This window comes from Castanea sativa, chromosome 3, assembly GCF_040712315.1.
Source record: "Castanea sativa cultivar Marrone di Chiusa Pesio chromosome 3, ASM4071231v1".
Classification (NCBI taxonomy): domain Eukaryota; kingdom Viridiplantae; phylum Streptophyta; class Magnoliopsida; order Fagales; family Fagaceae; genus Castanea; species Castanea sativa.
In genome coordinates, this window is record NC_134015.1 from 24,030,396 (window position 1) to 24,053,557 (window position 23,162).

The 23,162-nt window shown below is 37.5% G+C and overlaps 2 protein-coding genes across 2 annotated transcripts; both read right to left on the reverse strand.

The window, feature by feature from the left end:
- Nucleotides 1-10,315: 10,315 nt before the first annotated feature.
- Nucleotides 10,316-10,948, reverse strand: LOC142628722 (uncharacterized). The gene has a single exon (XM_075802766.1). The coding sequence runs from the start codon at nucleotides 10,946-10,948 to the stop codon at nucleotides 10,316-10,318; it is 633 nt and encodes a 210-aa protein (XP_075658881.1).
- Nucleotides 10,949-11,205: 257 nt separating this feature from the next.
- Nucleotides 11,206-15,498, reverse strand: LOC142628724 (uncharacterized). Its single transcript, XM_075802767.1, has 4 exons — nucleotides 15,392-15,498; nucleotides 15,161-15,274; nucleotides 12,387-12,601; nucleotides 11,206-12,122 (listed from the first exon to the last, which is right to left on the reverse strand). The coding sequence occupies exons 1-4, from the start codon at nucleotides 15,496-15,498 to the stop codon at nucleotides 11,206-11,208; spliced, it is 1,353 nt and encodes a 450-aa protein (XP_075658882.1).
- Nucleotides 15,499-23,162: the final 7,664 nt, after the last annotated feature.

A 23,162-nucleotide genomic window follows, 5' to 3' on the forward strand; every position in this document is an offset into this window, starting at 1 on the left:
AAATTATGTATAAGTAATAAAATTTGGAAGTAATTCTATAATATTTTATAAATTGATATTTTTTCAAGTTAAACTATAAAATTATAGACCACAAAATGATTACTACATGGTTTAAAAATGTTATAATTTAATTATTTTATAAGTTTAACAAAAATTTATATAAGTTATAGGTTTATCTAATTTCTAAAATTATTATAAGAGGATTAAATAATTTCCACTATAAAAAAATTACAACACAACTCATTTAGATTAAATAAAATCTAACAAATGGATGCAATTCAATCGTTATGATATCTTTTTTATGCGTAATCAAACATTAAATTATCACTTAATATTCACGTAAGTGGTATTTTACTATTCAAATTTGTTTTAAGTATTTTATATATAATGCATGTGTGTTGTGTCCTTCCATAATGTGTATAGAATTACATAGGCATGCAAATGTATAAATGATAAGGTAAGGCGAAGGATAACTAATGCATATGCAGCATATCTAAGGCTCTCAAGCAAAGAGGGTATCATTCAATATATGCATCTTCCCTTTTATGATATACGGGTGGAGGAAGTTGGAAATATTTTTAAGCGTATGGAGCCAAGCATCTTGGCAAGATCAAGCCTTCAAGGCCTATTTAACAATTTTGGGGGCTTCAGGCGAAAATTTTAAGTGGAGCCTTGTTATATTTAAATATTAATTAAATAATATATATTGAATTTTTTATTTAAAATCTATTTTTCTTGCTTTTTGAGACGCAAAATTACTAATTAAGTTTTTGTATTTAAGACTACTATAATACAAATGATTTGATATTATACACATCAAATTATTAATTGGTATGATAATTTATAATAATTGATAAAGTAAAAAAAACGTGTTGTCCATGACTGTGGGTTGTGCAGCTTGGCAACTTGTGCAGTGCGCAGTGTGCAATGCAGATGTCTAGCCTGTCCAATGGCTATGTGCAAAAAACATGTCCTATGACTCCTATCAATCAATCATGCAATGAAATAGACTAAATATATATATAATTGAAGTTGAATAAATAGCAGACTCCTTTCCTTATCTTAATTTTTGGAAAGATAGAGAGGGGGAGAAGATTACCTTTGTTATGCGCACAGCCCACGCTTCCCCTTTTCAATTTTGATTTTGAATTTACTGTGAATTGAAGGGAATCAACAAAGAAATATTTCAAGCAAGATTGAGTTTATAGAAAAAGATCAAGAATCAAGATGAAAAAAGGAAAGGTAAGAATATATATGGAAAGGTAGAGAGATAGAGAGATGAGAGATTTTTTCTTTTGTTTTTGAAATTTATAATCTTTATTTTAGCATATTTCAAGACAATTACGTTGTATTATTAGTGAATTTTTCTGGTATTAATTTTGATTTTAGCATATTTCAAGAATGAATTAATAAATTTGTCTCCTAAAATTTAATTTTGTTAGCTGAAGTTTGACTATATTTGTTTCTTCCTTTTTTAATCTTCTGCATTTTAGGATACAATGGGGCCTTTTTAATGCATTTTATTGACCAATAAAAGTACTTAAATTTTTATTAATTAAAATATATAGATAAATATATTTTATATATATATATAATTTTTTTTACAAGTGAGGGCCTTCTTTTATTCGGGGGCCTTAGGCAATTGCATCACCTATTAAGTCGGCCTTGCAAGCCTTTTGGGGGTCTTGATACAACAAGACACAACTTGAGTAGTTTTTTGGTTTTGGATAATCTTTTTGCTAAACAAACCCATGTTTAGTTATAAATTTTTCACGAGAATCTAGGTGCTTAAAGTTGGTTATCTATACTACTATTTAAATGGTTTTTAAGCTGTGGACTCTAACACTCCGTTTTTTTCAAAATATAATATTTTTTAGAAAATATTTTACACATTTTACCATGTTTGTTTGGATGTAAAATTTGGTCAATTGTAAAACATTTTACAATCAATTTGTAAAATTAAGCCTTCTAAGTATAAAATGTTTTACGCCTAAATTAAGTGTAAAACATTTTACCCTTGTCTCATGACAATTCTCCTTCCCTTTCACTCTTAAGTTTTCTCTTCCTAGTTCCCCCAAACCAAACCCACTGAGCCACTCATCCTCCCAGGTTGGTCGACTCTCTCTCCCTTCTCTCTTACCCATCTCACACAAACAAAGAAAGTCATGAGGAGGGCTTCACGGTGGAGAGTTGTGATGCTGGTGCTAGTCAAGGAAATTTTCCAGAATGATTTGGATAGCGGCGATCAAAGGAAGGTGCTGTAGTCGTGTTGATTTCTTAAACTTACAATATTAGCGTAGTTTTGATAAGCAATATCACATCAATTTCATGTTTAATTACACGTAAATATGTAAGTTTGAAAGATTTCAAATAAATATACTTATAACATGTATTTTTCTCTTGTAGGAGATTGAAACCATTCAGCTAATCATACAAACATACAACCAAGAGAATAGAAGGGTCAAGATTAATTGGAGCATGGTTTTTGGAACATTAAATAAGTCAAAAGTGTATGAGAATAAAAAAGGGAAGAAAGAAATTCATTCAAGCCAAAATTGAAAAAATCCTGATGTGGAAACATCTTGCATTGTTTCAGTATTTTTGCCATAATTTCTTACACAAATTTCCGATTGACCTGATTCTTGTAATCACATAGGAGGATTCAAATATCTACAACTTTGTACTTTACCACAAGTTCCATAAAAATCATTTTGAAGGTCAAAACTGGGCTGGCAGCTGAAAGTGGATAAAATTCCGAAAATCAAGGGATTTTCATCCCAAATTTGAGGGATTTTCTCTTTTCTTTTGAAGGGGACTGAGGATATAGGAGGGAAGAACCTTAGAATGTTTTTCATCTTTTGTTTTATGTTTTTAAAGGTTTAGCATTGTTTTTAGGAAAATTCTTAGGTAGTCCTGGAGTATAGTAAAATGGTGCTCCTTCCTCTCACATTCATGGTAGACTCCACCATGAATTTAATGAGCGGACCCCACCATGAATGTGAGAGGAGGGAGCACCATTCTCCGTACTCTGAGAGTACCTAACAATTACTCTTGTTTTTATGGATTTCTTTTGTATAATTATGCATGGCTAAACTAAACCTCTAGATAAACTTAGAAGTGAAACCTAATATTTTTATCAAGTGTTTTTGAGATTTTCTATGTGCTTTCTATGGATTGATGATTGAATTTTGAGATTGATTTATATTTGGAATCCTTGTATGTTGACAATTTTTAAGATTTAATATGATTTTTATTTATATCAAATGTTTGAACTCATTAATTAGTTATGATTTGAGAATATATTGAATTTTTAATCTCCCTCGTAACATGACAATTGAATGATTTGCTCAATCACTCATATTCAATCTATTTTATACCTTGTTTGAGTACCTTATTGTTTTGTTTTCCGATTAGGCTCTCTACCCTAATTTTGTTAAAAATAATCCCCAAGTTCATATGGTAAAATATTAGGTAGATCCTTGAATCCCTAGTGTTTTCTCTTAATTAATTTCTCTTAAATTTATTTTGCTATTTTCAATTGTAGTTTCAATATTATCTTGCTCCATCTATTGGTGGAAAAACAAACGAACAACTATGTTTATTTACTACTTAACATTAGAGGTTTTTACATTAGTGTCAATCATTCCCTGTGGATCGACCTCAATCTCACTGACATAATATAACTTGTGAAAAATCAGCACTTGGGTTTGCATTGTTTTAATCACAACTGGAGATCTGAAATGGATTTAATTTTATGGGTTTTGTTTAGTCTAAAATGGAGACGTGGGTTGACGTAGATAGTAGATTGCAATTCCATTTCGCCTTTGCAAGTTGTCTCTATAGTGGATGGTGGCCACGATGAGTTGTCTAGGTCGACGCTAATGGTTGGCTTTGTGGGTTCGTCACTCTTGGTTGTTTGGGTTGCTGATAATGGTGGCCAATGGGATGGGATTGCAATGGGTTAGTGGATGTTGATGATTGTGGTGGCTGCATTTGTAATGGCTGGTGGCAACTGTCTTTGCAATGGTCGGTGGTGGCTGGGTATGTGGTGTTTGGTGGTGGCTTGTTTATGATGGGTTTATTTCTCAAATGTTTAGGCCACAACAAACACTTGCCAAACACTTAAAAATGGAAATATTTTACAGTAAGTTATTTTGCATTTAAAAATATTTTACATTTGAAAATATTTTACTTTAAAACAAACTTTTAAATATGTTAAAAAATCTAATCTAGATTTTTTTTCAACCATTTTCTACATATTTTATAAAATTTGGCACCATAAATAGTTTTTTTAAAAAGCCAACTATTGTCCTAAATTTTATTTAAAAAAAAAAAGAGAAAACTACCAACCCATCCCTTAATCAAATGCAAATTCATTTCTCAAACCTAATTTCCAGTCCATTTGGGATCTACTTATTTTCCTGAAACTGAAAGTTTTTTGCTGAAAGTACTATAAATAAAGGTAAAAGTTAGCTGCAATAGTACAATGGGATCCACGAATAGTACCAAAAAGTGCAGTAAGACCCATGAATAGTAGCAAAAATAGGCTGAGTAGTAGTATTTATAGCTGACAAAAATAATTTTGGCCAAACAAACACTAAGTTGATGATCCCACATTTTTACTTATTATTATTTTTTCTTTATTCTTTTTTCCTTTATCATGTTTTACCTGTTTCTTTTTCCTCTTTTTTTCTTTTCGATTTCCTTAGCAATAACCAGATTCTTTTTCAAATGTTGTGTACATTTTTTTTTCTTGAACATATCTACTCTTATGTTTCCACTAATTTTATACTCTCAATAATGAGCATATTTTTCATTCCATGTGTCTTTCTATCTTTATCATATTTTCCCTTTCTTCTACAAATTCTAAAAAACAAATCTAATCCTACACATCTAGTCACACATTCGCACTAATTTCAAAAGAAGACAATCACTCAAAATTTAATTAAGAAGTTATGAACAAACCATTTGTTTATAATAAATTTCATTATATTGCTTTCTCTTTACCTTTCTTTTTCTCTATCTCTATTTCTCTAATTGCTCCACCGCATTCATAAATCTCCCATATTACAAATTTCTCTCACCTCAATTTGTTTGTTTTTAAACCTACCCTCATGACACCATTGAATGAGCAAATATGTAAACTTCAAATTGGAATAAACAGAAATTTAAAAAACTAAACCCTCCCAGAAAAAGAACCTCCTTGCAAGCGTGAAGCACACATGATGAGGCTAGTTAATATAATGATGTGAGAATATATATATTTCATAATTGATTTGTCTTATACAATTAAATACTTATGATTTGGTTGAATTGAGACAATTCAAGGATGCATGATAACCTAGAATAATAATGTGGTTAGAATAGATTTCAGAAAAACCCATTCACTTTAAAACCTAATTTCTATTTGAAACTATGAGAAATTCATCTGAACAATAAGAAAAACATGATTGGACTTATTGAAAGCATGAAAGAACTAATACATCAAAAGAAATCTAATTGAACAATCAAATATGTTGTCTAAAATCTTAGAAAGAATTATATTGAACATTTATACTGTATAGAAGAAACATAACACCTAGCCCTAGCAAAGAGTTTAGCCTGCCATTAGAGAAAGGAAAATCAAGGGTTTTCTCCCCAAAATTCATTCTCCACATCCTCCCTTCCAAACCCTAACGTAAAAGTGTCCAAAGAAAATAAAATTTTACTATTTTAATTTTTGTCCAAATTTTATAGCTGTCACTTGTGAGTTAATTTTGGCCTTCAAAAATTGTGAATTTCGAAAAACTCAAAACTAGAAAGTTGTAGATATTTAAGTCACGGTTCCAACCTATCTAGCCTTGTGTCAATTGGATTTTTTAGAAGAGAGATATGCCCCAAAATACTGATCAGTGCTCAAATTTAATTTTTCCTTTTTAGATTTTGCCTCTATGATTTATTTTATTATTTGAAGCTTCCAAACATGGTAGGCAACCCAAGCACTCCAGCTACACCTCCTTAGACATTTTTTTTTGGGTCAATACGAGGACATTTCCATTTAAATGGGGCATAAGCCCAGCAAGGATACATCCATACAAACTTGACAAGCTATTATCAGGGGAGCATCTTCCATACAAATTAGACTATTAGATGCAGAGCTAGCATGCCGCTCCAACAAGTGGGCTGTAGTATTGTTACACCTACTAACATGGTTGGCTTCCCACACCTTGAACTCTTGCAAGCATCTTTTTGTTCCCTCCACGACTTTATGGATGGAGCTTGGGGGCGGATTTTGGCTTGACAGAGCAGCTATCACTATAATTGCATCTCCTTCAATTATGACTTCCTAGGGCCTAAATCGCATGCCAAGACAATTCCTTCTTCCGCTGCTCTTGCTTCCACTTCTAGAGCCCCCAATGGAAAGGGTAATTTTTTACACATTGTGCCCATTAGTAGGCCATTTTCATTCCAAATTACTACTTTGATTCCACAGCAGCCTAAATTTTTGGACACCACTCCATCAACATTGATCTTATACCAGCCAAATCTGGGGGGGCGCCATGTGGTTCTAACCAGAGGGGCTTGCGTTGGTGTGGTGAGAGTGGTCAAGGAGTTTTGTCTGAACTCTTCCACATATAAGGTAGAATCTTTCGCAATACTCCTTGCTGGTTTGCACTTGCCTTCATGCTTGACAGCATTTTTGTTATTCCATAGACACTATGCCGTGGTGGCAATCAGCTCCCAATCTAAATCATTAGGCCCTTCCTTGAGATTCCACACTATATCAATAAATTCCTCCTTAGGGCAGTACCCGTTGGGCAACTTTATACCAGCTGCCTTCCACACTTGTGATGCAAATCTGTAGCTCCACAAAATATGACCAGTTGTTTCACTCTCCACACAACACACACTCGTCCGATGAGGCCACTCTCCTTTTTTCCAAACAGTGGTTTGTAGGAAGGATCCCCTAACACACCCTCCACATAAAATGCTTGATCTTGCTTGGGCAGTTCAAATTCCATATGGACTTCCACAGGTTTCCCATTTTCGAGTTATCCAAACATTCACCACCTTCCTCACCTTGTTTTCACTCTTCTAGTGTTTTGAGAGCTACTCCACAGGCATTTCTAATCGAGAATGCACCATTTTTTGTCCAGGCCCAGGACTGAGAGTCCTCAGATAACCTCGAACTGATTGGCATGCCCAGGATCACCTCCGCTTTATGATGGAGGAAAGTACCACTTACCTTTTCAATGTCCCGACCTCCCCTGTTCATGTCTAAGAGGTTTTCAACCTTTTCCAACCCAGATTCTTGTCTTTTAGGACTAACCACCTTAAAGGAATCAGGGGTAGGCATCCATCTATCTTTCCAAATGTCCACCTTATGACCATTTCCAATATTCCATCGTAGTCCTCTCTCAATGTTGCTTCGTGCAGCCACAATGCTCCGCCAAACATATGACAAATTTTTACCCAATTAAGCTTCCATGAACGAGGACATAGCAAAATACCTAGCCTTGAAAACATGGTGAAGAAGGGAGTTTTGGTTCATTAGGATCCGCTAACCTTGTTTCGTTAACATGGCTTTATTGAAAACTCGGAGATCTCTAAAACCCAATCCGCCATTTGACTTTTTGGTACACAATTTCTCCCAAGCCACCCAAGCCATTTTCCGCTCTTTATCCTTCTGCCTCCACCAGAAATTTCTTACCAAAGTGTTCAACTCATTACAAAGCAAGATAGGAAGTAGAAAACAGCTCATCGTATAGGTGGGTGTTGCTTGAGCCACCACTTTGATGAGAATTTCTCTCCCAGCGTTGGATAGAAGTCTCCCTTTCCACCCTGCAATTTTCCTTCCCACTTGGTCTTTAATCCGGCTAAAGGATTTTCTCTTTCCCCTTCCAACCATCATGGGCAGACCGAGATACTTCTCATGTTGGTGTATGATTTGAGCACCAAAGAGGTCCTTTATGCCTTCTTGAATCTCACCCGTAGTGTTTTTGCTAAAGAAAAGGGAAGTTTTTTCCCCGAAACTTCCTCGTAATCTTTTAGGACCTTGATTAACCAGTTGCCCTCTTCCCTAGTAGCTCTACAAAAGATAATATTGTTGTCGGTGAAGAGGAGGTGTGAAATTTGTGGAGCCCCTCTACCCACCGACACCCCCTTGATCCTCCCCAAGCTCACCTCCTGTCTCAGCATTGCAAAAAGGTCCCCAGCACACAAAAGGAAGAGATACAAAGATATGGGGTCACCTTGCTGCAACCCTCTTGTAGGGGTGATATTACCTTTTGGTACTCCATTTATGAGGAATGAGTAAGTTACTGATCAGACACACATCATGGAGAGGGAGATCCACCTTTCTTGGAAGCCCATTTTCCTCATTATTGCCTCAAGATACGCCCACTACACCCTATCATACGCCTTGCTCAAATCGAGCTTTATCGCCATCCAGCCCTCCTTTCTGGTCCTCTTTTGGTTTATGCAATGCATGGTTTCAAAGGCAACTAGCACATTGTCTGTGATCTATCTTTCGGGTACAAAAGCACTATGTTCTTTACTGATCACCTTCAGTAGAATTTTTTTCAACCTGTTTGCAAGGACTTTGGAAATAATCTTGTATATAACGTTACACAAACTTATAGGTTTGAATTCTATAATTTTCTAGAGGCATTTAACTTTTGGAATTAAACAAATATAAGTATCATTCAAGCCTAAAGGCATGGTGCCTAAATTTAGAGTGTTCAGTATGCGGCTAATTACATTAAGACCAAAAAATCCCAATATTATTGGAAGAAGATAGGGGGCATACCGTCTGGGCTTGGGGCTTTCATGGGGTGCATCTGCTTGAGGGCCATTCTGACTACTTCAACTTTGAACTCTCCCATAAGCTTATTGTTCATATCTAGAGAAATTTTTGGAGAAACCGCATCCAAACTTGCTACATCAATACTAGGATGCTCGGTACTATATATCTTTGAAAAGCAATCCAGGATAATTTGTTCAATCCCCTTCTAATTTTCACACCATACCCCATTTGGATACCATAGCCATTTAAGCATGGTCCTTTAGCTCCTCTTTAATTCTAGTTTGGCCTCCATTTTCTCACAAACTCCTGTAAAATCATATTTTTCACATGGTTTCTTGAAAGTAGAAAATTACACGCAATGAATGACATCATATTTAAGAAATTATGTAAAGATAAATAATAGGGACTAATGCAAATTATGGCTTAATTATACAAATTAAGCATAGTTATTAGGAGAGAACGTCAACATAAATATATAACAAATATGCATTTTAAGGAGTTATTAGTCTTTGACAAGCTTATCCAGATCAAGAAGGATAAAGTAACATAATAACTTGAGACATGTTGGAATTGGAGCATTAGTTATGTCAGGAATTGCGCTTGAATTGAGAAGTTTAGTATAAGATCCTAAGTATGTATTTAAGAAAATTGCTTGTGTGACTACTATTTATCTTTTCTTATTGTTATTGGTATATGCTTGTTGATAAACTACATGTAAATGTTCCAAGCAGATGATTGGGGCTATAAATTATGTCTCAATTCCTGTTGGAAAATATATGTATGGTTTCTTATCATATTTTCTCATTCTTTAACGTTGTTAGTTCTCCACTTTATTTTCTCATTGAGGTCAAACATAGACAAGAGATAGCTATCCCTCGCCTAAAATAGCATTATTTCAAATTGGAAAAAGGAAATTGAAATAAGTAAATAATTTTTAGTCTCTTTCTCTCTGTTTTTTTAGTCAGTATAATCCTAGCATGTTTCATCTTTCGTTTCATTTCTATTATTTTTGATGAATGTATTGATCAATTCAAAATTTCTTTTCTTATTGATTCTTTTCCAATTGAGATGCATCACTCTATGAGTCTATATGTCTATATCATGGGAACAGCCAGGGGGTGTAGTTCTTATAGTAGCTCTGCTAGTGTTAGTTGTAACACACCTACAGATAGAAGTGAACATGCAGCCCATTATCTTGTTCATCATACGCGGATGGTTGATGTATGGAACTAGGATTCAAACCTGGGGGGGGGGCAAAGCTTAAAAAAATTTATGAAAATAAAAACTAACATCTATTTCATATTCTACAAAATACTACATATAAAATAAGTATTTCTTAAACATTTTATATTATAAAAATGTCAACAAAGTATAACATACAAAATAATTGTTTCTTAAACATTTCAACACATATATCAAAATGGGACTCAACGCTCTTTTAAGTCTCAAAAGTCGTCTTTGATTAATTATGTACCAAATTTTGCAGCAATCTCCTTCTCAATGGACAAAATCATAGGGTCCATTAGAAAATCATCTTCCATCTTGTTGTGAAGCCTTGTTGATAATATTCATGGCTGAAAATGCTCGCTTTGTAGTTGCAGTAGAAACTGGAAGAGTAAGCACAAGTGTAATCACTCTATAAATATATGGGTAAAATAATGATTTTCGAGTTTTTACCAACCATTGGCACAACTCAGAAATACTTGATAGCTTCTTGAAGTCCGGATGCCAAGCTACATTGTGCTCATAATGATCAACTTCTGCCTTCAAAAGTGTCATTTCTTGATCTGTGAAGTCTTTCGGATAAAACTTGTTTACTAACAAAAAAATGTCTATACTTCTAAAAGACTCACGTGCCTCTTTAGGATCAAGAGCTGAACTAAGATTTAGCAATTCCACTGCATGCTTACTAAATCGATGATTTAATTTTTGTATTATAGAATCTATCACAGCATAAAAAATATCTACCCAATAATGACACTCAATTGTGAAGTTATCTTGTTGATAACGAGATAGACCTCCTCTCTCAACATAACAAGCATTCATATCCGGGACATCTATGTCACGTGCCTCACAAAATGATTTCATAGTGGTAAGTAAATTATCCCACTTGTCATCTCTGAATTTTTGAATAAGTGCTTTAGTGGATGAAACAAAATTCATCGCATATAAAATGTCTTGAGACTAACACTGCAAAGCTTGACAAAGTGATCAGTTTTCTTCATAATTTCTTTCATGAGATGAAAAATGAACACAAATTCAAAAGAAATCATAGCATGATAACATGAGTATGATGCTTCTCATTGGGAAATAGTATTTTTTTCCTTGATGATCTTAACTAAAATTTCACATGTTGGACTAAATATATTTACCAAGCTAGAAATCGATCTCAAGTGAGAACCCCAATGAGTATCTCCAGTTCATTGTAATGTGCTAATCTGATTAATTCCTCTTCCAATTTCAAGCTCACCAATTTCAACAAAATATGCAATTTGATCAGCATAAGCTTTTTTTAGTTGCTCAGTATGCTTGCATGAATCACCAACAACATTGACAATAGAAGATAATCTATTAAAAAAACTTTGAACAAGAACAACTTCTTTTGATGCTGCCACTAATGCTAATTGCAAGAGATGTGCAAAACAATGAATGTCGTAAGCATATGGACAATCATTTGAAACCAAAGCTTTTAATCCATTCCACTGACCTCGCATATTGCTTGCACTTTCATATCCTTGCCCACGAATATCTTGGATATCCAAACTATGATGTGACAAGACAGAATATATTTCATCTTTTAGGGTTAATGCCGTAGTATTGGGGACATGAACTACCCCAAAAAAACATTCTCGAACAAAACCATCTTTGTCTACAAATCTTATAAAAATAGCCATTTGCTCCTTCATTGACTCATCATGAGCTTCATCAACAATTAGGCAAAACTTTGAATCACCAATTTCTTCACGAATTGCCTTCTTCACCTTGTTTGAAAATACATGTAAGATTTCCTTTTGGATTTTTGGTGATTTGTAAGAGGAATTTTTGGGAGCTTTCTCTATCGTTTCTGCAACATATTCATTATATGATACCACCAAATCCAATATTTCAAGAAAATTCCCACGATTAATTGAATCAGAACTTTCATCTCGTCCTTTAAAAGCAAGTCCTTGAAATGCAAGCACTTTGACAACATCAATTGAGGCCTTTAACCACAATTGATTGCTTGCAATTTGATAAGAATTGAAATTTTCAAGTACCTTTTGTATGTGTTGAGACTGGTTCATCAAATCTGTCATGGCTTGCTCAGAAGCTCTATGAAAAAAGTTAGGTTCTTTCCCTATATGATTTAAAAAGGAACAATTATTTCCATCATTAACTTTCATCCAATTCTAAAATCCATCCTTAGTGAATACATGACTCCCAGAATTCCCAGTTGGCTTGTCAAAGAGAAAGCATAGTAAACAAAAATCCGCATCTTTATTAGTTGAATATTCAAGCCGGGTACTAAATGACTTATTTGCAAACCATGAATGTTGAAATTTTCAAGAATGACTTCCAAATTTAGTTTTCTTGTACTCATCTAGTTTAGGTTGGTATGAACCAAGCTTAATGTCAGCTTGTCGAATTTCATCCCATACATTAGCATCATATTCCCATATTTGCTTATGCATTCCAGGATCACGCACCAAACTTGTACTTTCGTCAATGGTAACATTCGGAACCTCTGTTTGGAGATTTTCAAAAACTGGGACATCAACGTTAGAGGTTGGCAATCTTTCATCATCAGCTATGGCTTCAGAATTATTTAGATTTTTTCTTTTGAAAAATTTAATATTGTAGTGGACTTACTCATGATCTACAAATTAAAAAAAAATGTTTCATTATCTCCATATTTCGTAGTTCTATTACACCAACTAAAAAAATGGGACTTCTCAACGAACAAAATAAAATGAAAACCAAAACAATCACAAACAGACAAAGACAAGTTTATATATATTACTAATATTAGCCACATCACACAAAGTCACAAAGACAAAGTTTTTGATAAAACCAAAACAATTAGACCAAAGACTTTGGTCTCACAAAAAATTCACTTACCAATGACTAGTCTCACAAATTCATAATCACAATACTCACAAAACTGTCACAACCAAAGACTAGTCTCACGAATTCACTATCACAATTCAGTACTCACGTCCTACTATCCTAGTGGTCCCACTTTATGTCTTTATAGATAAAAACAAAACAAAAAAAAAGTTACAAACACTGAAACACAGGTGACCGGTCCATACAAAAGCCACAATTACACAGTAGTCAATACAAAGCCACAAACTAGTCTATGGTCCACACAACACACCAGTCCATAAAAAGCCACAACTCACAAAAACAATACATCACTGTTCATAAATAAATAAAAAAAAAAACACAGAGGGCAGAGGGCTAAGGCATGGCAATATAGCAATGACAAAAAAACAAAAATATGAACTTGAGAGAGGAGGGAAAGTTCTTAGATTTACCAGACTTGTGTGTGACTGTGATCAAGGATCTGAGGAGCAGCAACACCAAATCTGATATGAGGAAAAGAACAGGAACATTAGCAGTGATGCAGGCGTTGATAAGGTTGAGTGGAGGAAGAGTGAGGTTAGGGTAAAAACTTTGGAATTGTAATTTAGGTTTTCAGTCCATATTTATTTTTTATTTTGTAGTTTTTAGTTTGTCGGTTATTGTTTTTTTTAATGAGAGTTGTCGGTTATTTTTTCAAATTGCATTTGTATACCAGTTTTTTTTTTTAATTCACCGGGGGGGGGGGGGGGGGGAGGAATGCCCCCCCCCCCTGCCCTACTGTAGGTCTGTCCCTGAGTTGATGACAAGGTGGTATGGAAAATGGACATAGCCATAAAGGAGGCCCTACCATGTGCGTTTGGCAAGCGAAAAAGTCATTTCTAAAAAAGTTTTAAACTTAATTTTGAGAATGACCAAATATAATTATGGTAAGGATTTAGACCACAAATTTTAAATTACAGCTTAATCAAGATTAGGCTAATTTGTCAATTAACAATAATTTTAAGTGATTAACCAATTGATATAAGCATGATGACAACATATACATGGATAAACAAATTTGAGCACACAAAATGGACAACCACTGGAAGTCAAAGACATAATACCACAAAGATAACATCAAATTTGTTATCGAAGAGGAAAACCCGAGAACCAAGTGTAAAACCTTTCTACGGTACTATCGAAAAAAATTCAGTAGTGTAAACAGTTGCAATATATAATACATATGAAGCCCTTTAAGTCTAATTTATGTACTCAAACCCTTCAAACTCCTGCTGGCAACAAACTTTGTGAATCCTATCTCCACTCTAGGTTCCAGATCTACAATTGAATGCCAATTGCATGTTCAAGCCTCCATGGCTAATTCGTGGTAGTTCCAATGATTCCCAAAAACTTCAATTAGCCCTCATAACACAATGGTAATGATGGGTGGGAAGGATCTAATCTCCTATCAAAGTATTTGCTTGATAAATACAAAAATATTTTAACAAAGAATATGCCAACACAAACTACATCTATTTAGCAGATCAGTCAACGAAGTAAAAAAGGAAACACCCGATGCATTTATCCACCCAAGCAAAGACTGGAAGAAAGACATCTTCAACTCTTGAGTCACTTTTTTAGTTCCTTCAAAAATTCGGGCATTCCTCTCCCTCCAAACACCCCACATCAAACAGTGAAGGACCAGATCCAAATCACCCCATTTCTATGCATTCTGAACTTGCCTGGCCAAGCTAGCTAGATGCTCTACTACATCCTTAGGCATGACCCTAGATACCCAAAAAAGTGTAAACACCATACTACACAACTCTCTCACTATCAGACAATGCAAGAGTAGATGATTTATAGTCTCTCCTGCTCTTTTACACATACAATACCAATAAATAATAATATGCCAACGCTTCCTCAAATTGTCATTAGTCAAAATTCTACCCAACACTACCATCCATACAAAGAAATTAACTTTTGAAGGCACTTTGGGACTTCACATAGTCTTCCAAGGAAAAGACAATTGGGAAGGGGATTGTAAATCTTTATAGTAAGATCTAACATCAAAAATCCCCTGAGAAGCAGGTTTCCACCACAACTCATCCATAGTAAGTTGATTTAAGTTGAGGGAACAAAATTAGTAGTAATAAAAAATGACATGTCAATGAAGTACATAATAGAGAGTATGAATAGAATGACAATCATAGTTTTAAAACTCGGACAGGACCATACGGTCCGACCGGGAAAACCGCGAACCTCTCAATTTTGCAGTTTTTTAGCTTCAAGAACCGTTCAATGAGAAAAAAAGCAGGGACCCGTGCGAACCGTGGTTGGACCATACGATTATGAGAACCGTGACTGGTTTTTGAGGTTGGGACGGTTGCTTTTTTCGGCAAAGTTTTGGCCAATTCTTCAGCAGTACTTTGGGTTTTTTCAGATCTGGAACCAAATGAGAGGGAGAAAATTAAAAATTAAAAAACAGAGAAGAAGCAGCAGAGGAAGAAGAAGACAACGAAGAGGAAGGAAAAAAGCAAAAATGAAGAAATCAACCCTCACAGCAAGCAGCCTTCATCATGTGAACCCAAGCATGTGACTAACTTCCAGATGACTAACCCAAGCATCTTACTCTTCTTCTTTGTAGCTTCAAACATGCTGTTAGACATTGAGACTTGAGATTACATCATAGTTTCTTCTCATTCTTCTTCTCTATATTGCTCTCTATTGTTCTTTCTTTGTCTCAGTATTCTTCATTTTCTCTTGTTATTTCTACATTTTTGCCTTCTCTATCTTCCTGTCTCTTCTCTTGTTATTTCTTGTTTTTGCCTTCTCATATACTCAACCTGACTGTCAGCCACAGCCTTTATTCTTGGGCATCGATTTTAATCTGGTGGACAAAACAATGTTTTCTTTCTCACTTTTCTAGGCTTCTAGCTTTAGTTTATACTTTATATTTTATTTTTAAAATTTCATGGGGAATGGGTAAATTACCAGAGCCTTGGGTCTCTCAACAAAAGACAAAAGTTGAGTGGGAAACAAACCAATAACCACTGCCGCCACTATTCATGTTTTTTTTTTTTGGTAGTAAAACCGGAAATGTCTATTAACTTTTTTCTTTTCCAATTAATTTCATGGGAAATGTCTATTAACTTTTATATTGGGTTTCGTAAAAATAAAATAAAAAAGTTTATAAATAGTCAAATATTTGGAACTATTTTAGGTAAATTTTCAATTTTTATTAATTTAATATATTAATTTATATTTTAATTAATTATGACGTCATCATGGTTCAATCTCGGTTCAACCTCAGTCTAACCTTAAAAACCTTGAACTTTTCCCTTTTACGGTTCATTGAACGGTTCGGGTCTGAAAACCATGATGATAATACATGTGATTGACCTTGACTAGTTTGTTGAGAATCAGTTGCCAGCCCTTAGATTTTTTGAGACTAAAGCTTGGTTGTTCTAGTTCTTGCAAGAGCAAAATATTGGGACAAAAATTGGCACATCATAGATGTCCTTTCCTATATATGGATAGATGGAGACTTGAGGATTTAGGAACTTACCCTTTTTTTTTTATAAGTGAAAACAACGCATACGTTTAAGGACAAGGAACTTACTATTTTCTTACACAGCGCTTGTGTTATAAACATCAAAGAAATAATGTATACAGGTTATTAACATTAGTTTCCCTTTGATTTGATCTTTCATTCACAAGATCTAATATTTCGTTCTCTTTGCTTCTCTTTCAGAAGATCTAAAACACATCCCTCTGAATGTTTGCATCTTTGATTTTCCTTTTTTTTTTTTTTGATTTTCCATATTTAATTCACTGTTTCACTTTCCAAGCTTTGTATTTTTTTTTGGGGGGGGGGGGGGGGGGGTTGGTTAGTATATCAGAATATTGTTGTAAATATGTTGTGTGGGAAGTAATTGTGTTAGGTTTGTTCGAAGGTTGGGAAAATGCATTCTGTTTGGATGTCCAGAAAACGTTGGAAAATCCTGGTATAGGACGTGAAGGTGAGCGGCAGAATATTAAAGAGCAAAACAAAACCGTAGGCTTCACCACTGTATGATGTTTGGCTTCACCACCAAACATAGAACGTAAATCAGAAATATTCTTTATTCCCCAAAATACACTATCCGAAAAAGTCTAGGGAACCCATTTGAGGGTGGATCCCCAAACATTTTGGGATGGTGTATTTTGGAGAATAAAGAATATTTCTAATTTATGTTTTATGTTTGGTGGTGAAGCATTTGGTTTTGTTTGTACTTTAATATTATGTTGTTCACCTTCATGTCCTACACTAAATCCATTCCGTTTGAATTGTGTGTGTTTAGTTCCAGAGAAAATATGGGAAAATGAGTAATTTTTGGGATGAACTCTGTTTTTCGATCTATATTTTTTGGGCTTGTGCGTGTGTGTTTGTTTCCTAAGAAAATCAAATGAAAATGTTATGGTAGTGGATAAATAAAATATAGTATAAATAATATTTTTTATTGACGTGGACAAAGCCACATTGTTTAGAGCAGAAGGGCTCCTAATCAAAAGATTCAAAACGATAGGTAATGTTAGGGGACTAAATTAAAATTTTGAAACTTTTAAGGCTAAAATCAAAATTACTCATATTTTAGGGGTGTAGAATGCAATTTACTCATAAATTTATTTAAAGGAACTTGCTTTGGTGTTTGCGCCAACTCCCTCTAGGTGGGAAAGACTCGACCTTGTCAAGTAAAATCCTGCTTGGTGTTGTAGCAAGTCACTCAATAGGAAATGAACTGCCATTGTACACCCCTAAGGTCATTGGGTGAATGTTACAGCCCTTATGTCTGTTAGAAATCAACACTAACTCTCTTGTCTCTAGAAATTTCTAGAGTTCCATTCAATTTGCTTCTCTCTGAAATTCTCTAGAACTTTTCAAACAATCTTTTTCTTTAGAAATATCTAGAGTTTATCTCAACCTCTCTCTCATTCTTTAGAACATTCTCTTGCATTCCGGATTTCTCTACGATAGTGTCTCCTGTAAACTCATGTGATAGTTGGGCAAAATTCATGATTTAGTGGTTCATTTGTGCCACTCCAGTAGTGCTCAAATAAATCTGGATCAAATTGCTATAGGTCGTCTCTGGTAATCCAAGTTTAGTCTAACTTTGGTCGTCCTTGGTAGAGAACCAAGAAGCTGTGAATCGCTTAATCTCTATTGAAAACAACTTGCTTGAAGGGGTAAAAATAGGAGACGAATCTTTCTTCCGGACTTGAAGGGACGAAGTGGAAGAAGACGGATTGATATCGTAGGAAATGCGTATATGACAGTGTAGGTCATTGAGTATCCGTCCTATATAAATTGTTTATAGATTCTTGGTTAAATGTCACCCGATATGTTTGACTTGACTTTTGCTTTCTCTCCACGCAAGCGTGTACACTTGAAATTCTTGCGTTACACATTTGTCCATAATAAGAAGACTCCTATATGGAAAAGAGTTCAAGAAGGAAGTTGTATCTTCAAAGGAGAGGCAATTCTATGCCAATATAAATACCCCAGAAACCCTAAACATCAAGGTACGCACAATTGACTCAACTCTAGCACTCTAGGGTTGTAAAAAATTCTAACTTGACCTTCGGAGGGTTTTTGGCCGGCACCACACCGGTGCTCTCTTTTAGGTCTTTTATTTTCTCTTTGCAGGTGTTGTCTTGGATTGAAGAGTGCTTGCAGCTTACTGGTGATTTTTTCGACTTCATCAGTTGGCGCCGTCTGTGGGGACAGAAGCGTATTCAACCGCTGCTTTATTCCTAAGACAAAAGGTTGCATGGTACTCACTAGATCAATGGCAACAACCAACAATCAAGGTGAGGAACCGCACGCCACAGCATTAAAGAGGCAAGTCCAAACGGTCGCAGCGGCGGTTGAATGCCTCACTAAGCAGAATCATGATTTAGAAGAGCAATTACGACAAGGGAACACACACCAAAGTGCACCAGAGGAAGACCAGGAAGGCGCTAGTCTAGAGGGGAGAAATGCGGTAGGGTCTGAGGGTAGCAATGCCCCGACTAGACCGGAGCGGCAGGAGACCAACCCGCCGTCCGTTTCGGACACCTTACCACCTCACATCGCAGCTGAGATGCAGCAGATGAGGGAACGTATGGACGTGATGATGACTGCCCTGAGGGGACGAATATCCAGCGACCTGGATGACCTAGTCCATAGAACATATTCGCCCTTCACAACGCTCGTGACTTCGTGCCCCCTTCCTCCAAAGTTTCGCATGCCACACATCGAGAACTATGACGGATCCAAAGACCCTTTGGATCACTTGGAATCTTTCAAGACCTTAATGCATCTTCAGGGTGTGCCAGACGAAATCATGTGCAGGGCTTTCCTCACCACGTTGAAAGGACCTGCAAGGGACTGGTACAGTAGGCTAGCACCTAACTCCATCAGCACTTTTAAGGAATTAGGCGCACAGTTTGTATCACACTTTATCAGGAGTCACCAGCATAAGAAGTCTACTGCGTGTCTATTGAACATCAGGCAGCGAGAAGGCGAGACCTTAAGATCATACATCGACCGATTCAACTAGGAATCCCTCGAGATAGACGAGGCTGATGACAAGATACTCGTGGTAGCGTTCACGAACGGGCTAAGGAAGGGTAAGTTCCTGTTTTCTTTATACAAGAATGACCCAAAGACTATGTCCGACGTATTTTTCAGGGCAACAAAGTATATGAACACAGAGGGCGCCTTGCTCGCTAGAGAAGACAAACCTAGAAAGAGGGAAAGGCAGGAAGATATGCAACCGGAAAAGGGGCAAAAAATGGCAAGAACAAGAGAACGACGGGAGGATCGGCGACCCAAGCTGCCTACGGGAAGGTTTACAAACTTCACCCCCCTCACAGCCCTAATTGACCAGGTGTTGATGCAGATTAAAGACGAAGGAACTTTGACGTTCCCTGGCAAGCTAAAGGGAGATCCGAATAAGAGGCCAAGAGACAGGTACTGCCTCTTTCATGGCGATCATGGTCACAATACGACAGACTGTTATGACTTAAAGCAGCAAATTGAAGCCCTCATTAGGCAGGGAAGGTTGCAGAGGTTCGTAAGGAAGGAGAGAACAGATCAAAACCAGGAGCTGAATCCCAGACGGGAACATGAACGTCCCAGACCACCGATGGCAGACATACGGATGATAATGGGGGGCACTACTTCAGCAGGGTCGTCCAAAAAGGCTAGAAAGACCTACTTACGGACGGTGCAAAACGTCCAGTCGACAGGTTCCTTGCTAGAAGGAACATAACGAGATAGCCCCAGCATCGAGTTTTCGGAAGAAAAGGCGCGACGCCTTCACCACCCACATGACAACGCGCTTGTGGTCAGCATACAAGCAGGGGACTACAACATCCACCGAGTTTTGGTGGACAACAGGAGCTCGGCGGATATCCTTTATTACCCCGCGTTCCAGCAAATGGGGATTGCTAAAGAGCGCCTGATCCCAACAAGCGTGCCCCTTGTTGGCTTTGGAGGAACCAGGGTCTATCCTTTGGGATCTGTCACGTTGGCGGTGACGGTAGGAGATTACCCGCAGCAAATAACCAAGGATGTTTCTTTTCTCGTGGTTGATTGCTCCTCAGCATATAATGCCATACTTGGACGGCCCACTCTCAATGCGTGGAAGGCCATCACCTCTACCTACCATCTGATGATCAAGTTTCCCACCGAATACGGAGTTGGAGAACTACGAGGAAATCAGGTGGCTGCGCGGGAATGTTACGTTGCCATGATGGAGATGGATGACCACCTACAGGCAATGAACATCGAGGAACAGAGAACAGTAGTAGAACCTGTGGAAGAGTTGGAGGAAGTACGACTGGATGATTCTAGGCCGGACCGAACCACCAGAATCGGCACCCTAGTCGACCAAACGGTTCGACAAGCGCTCGTGTTATTCCTCAAAGAAAACCAAGACGTTTTTGTATGGAGCCATGAGGACATGCCGGGAATAGATCCGAAAATCATAGTTCACAAATTGAACGTGTCACCTTCTTTCTCTCCAGTTTGACAGAAAAAGCGCGTGTTCGCCCCCAAACGGGATCGAGCCATAGCAGAAGAAGTACAAAAGCTACGAGAAGCAGACTTCATACGGGAGGTGTACTACCTTGATTGGCTGGCAAATGTAGTAATGGTCAAGAAATCCAACGAAAAGTGGAGAATGTGTGTCGTCTTCACGGATCTGAATAGAGCATGCCCTAAAGATAGTTACCCACTCCCGCGCATTGACACCTTGGTAGACTCCACCGCAAGACATGAACTTTTGAGCTTCATGGACGCCTTCTCCGGGTACAATCAAATTAAGTTGGATAAGACTGATCAGGAGAAAACATCATTTGTGATAGGCCAGGGGCTTTTTTGCTACAAGGTAATGCCTTTCGGGCTTAAGAACGCGGGAGCCACGTATCAGAGATTGATGAACAAAATGTTCGCGCACCAAATTGGCAGAAACGTGCAGGTTTACATGGATGACATGCTGGTGAAAAGCGTAAAGGTGTCTCATCATATGAGGGACCTCCAGGAGACTTTCAACACTCTTCGGACATACAAAATAAAGCTGAATCCAAGCAAATGCGCGTTTGGAGTCACCGCGGGAAAATTCTTGGGATTCATGGTATCCCAGAGAGGCATTGAAGTCAACCCAGAGAAAGTAAAGGCGATTATGGAACTGTCTCCTCCAAGGACGGTAAAGGAAGTACAGAGTTTGACCGGGAAGATAGCAGCCTTAAACAGATTCGTATCTAGAGCGATGAACAAATGTCTCCCCTTCTTCCGAACATTAAGGAGATCTTTCGAATGGACGGACGAGTGCCAAAAAGCATTTGAAGAGTTGAAGGCATATCTCTCTGCTCCGCCATTACTTAGCCCATCTACGCCGGGGGAGGAATTGTTCCTGTACCTTGCTGTCTCATCAGCAGCGGTTAGTGCAGCTCTCATCAGAGAAGAAAGGAAGATACAAAAGCCCGTGTACTTTATCAGCCGGGCACTAAGAGGAGCAGAAGAAAGATACCCGCGGATGGAAAAACTCGCTTTCGCTTTTGTGACTGCAGCTCGAAAGCTCAAGCCCTATTTTCAAGCACATACCATAAATGTCCCGACGGATCAGAGCAATCCCGAAATTGCTGGACGGATGGCTCTGTGGGCAATCGAGCTAAGTGAGTACGATATCCAATACCAACCACGAACGGCTGTGAAAGGACAGATACTGGCAGACTTCATTGCGGAATTCACTACCGTTGAGGAGCAGGGGGCAGGAGAGACGCCCACATGGAGAATTCACACAGACGGATCTTCCAATAAGCACGCTGGAGGTGTCGGGGTCGTACTCCACACCTCGGAAGGAGATAAAAATGAATGCATGATCCGTCTGGACTTCACCACTACTAACAACGAAGCGGAGTACGAGGCCTTGGTTGCGGGATTGGAGCTTGCAATAGCGACTGGGCCTAGGAAGGCGGTCGCCTACTCCGATTCTCAAATCGTAGCCAGTCAAATTAATGGGAGTTATGATTGTAGGAATGAACGAATGAGAAGGTACCTCGGGGAAGTGAAGGGTCGAACTAATGACCTCCAATTCACGATAGTTCAGATCCCAAGAGAAGAGAACCAAGAGGCGGATCGATTCGCAAAGGCTGCTTCGACCGAACCTATGATCGCCCCAAAATAGGTATTGTCCTTCATCCAGCTTTCATCACTATTAGATAATGTTAGAATGCAGGAAGTAAGCGTTGAGAACGATTGGACGGTTCCAATTATGGCGTACCTCAAAGACGGCAAGCTGCCAGGTAGCAAAGAAGACACAAGGAAGTTGAAGGTTAAAGCTGCCCGATTCATCCTGATTAAAAACGTCCTCTACAAAAGAGGATTCTCCCGACCATATCTAAGATGCCTCGGCCGTAAGGAAGCAGACTACGTGATGAGGGAGGTCCATGAAGGAATTTGTGGGAACCATTCTGGATCAAGGTCTCTAGTGCATAAGCTACTCCGAACGGGATACTACTGGCCAATAATGCAAAAGGATGCCCATATGTACGTTAGAACTTGCGACAAGTGTCAACGATTTGGCAATCTCATTAGGCAGCCAACGGAAGAACTCACCCCTATGACGGCTCCATGGCCGTTCGCACAATGGGGGTTGGACATCATGGGTCCATTCCCTACAGCGGTAAGGCAGTTGAAGTTCTTGGTGGTTGGTATTGACTACTTCACCAAATGGGTGGAAGCAGAAGCTCTGGCTACTATCACGGAGAAAAACATTCGTAGCTTTGTGTGGAGAAGTATTATTTA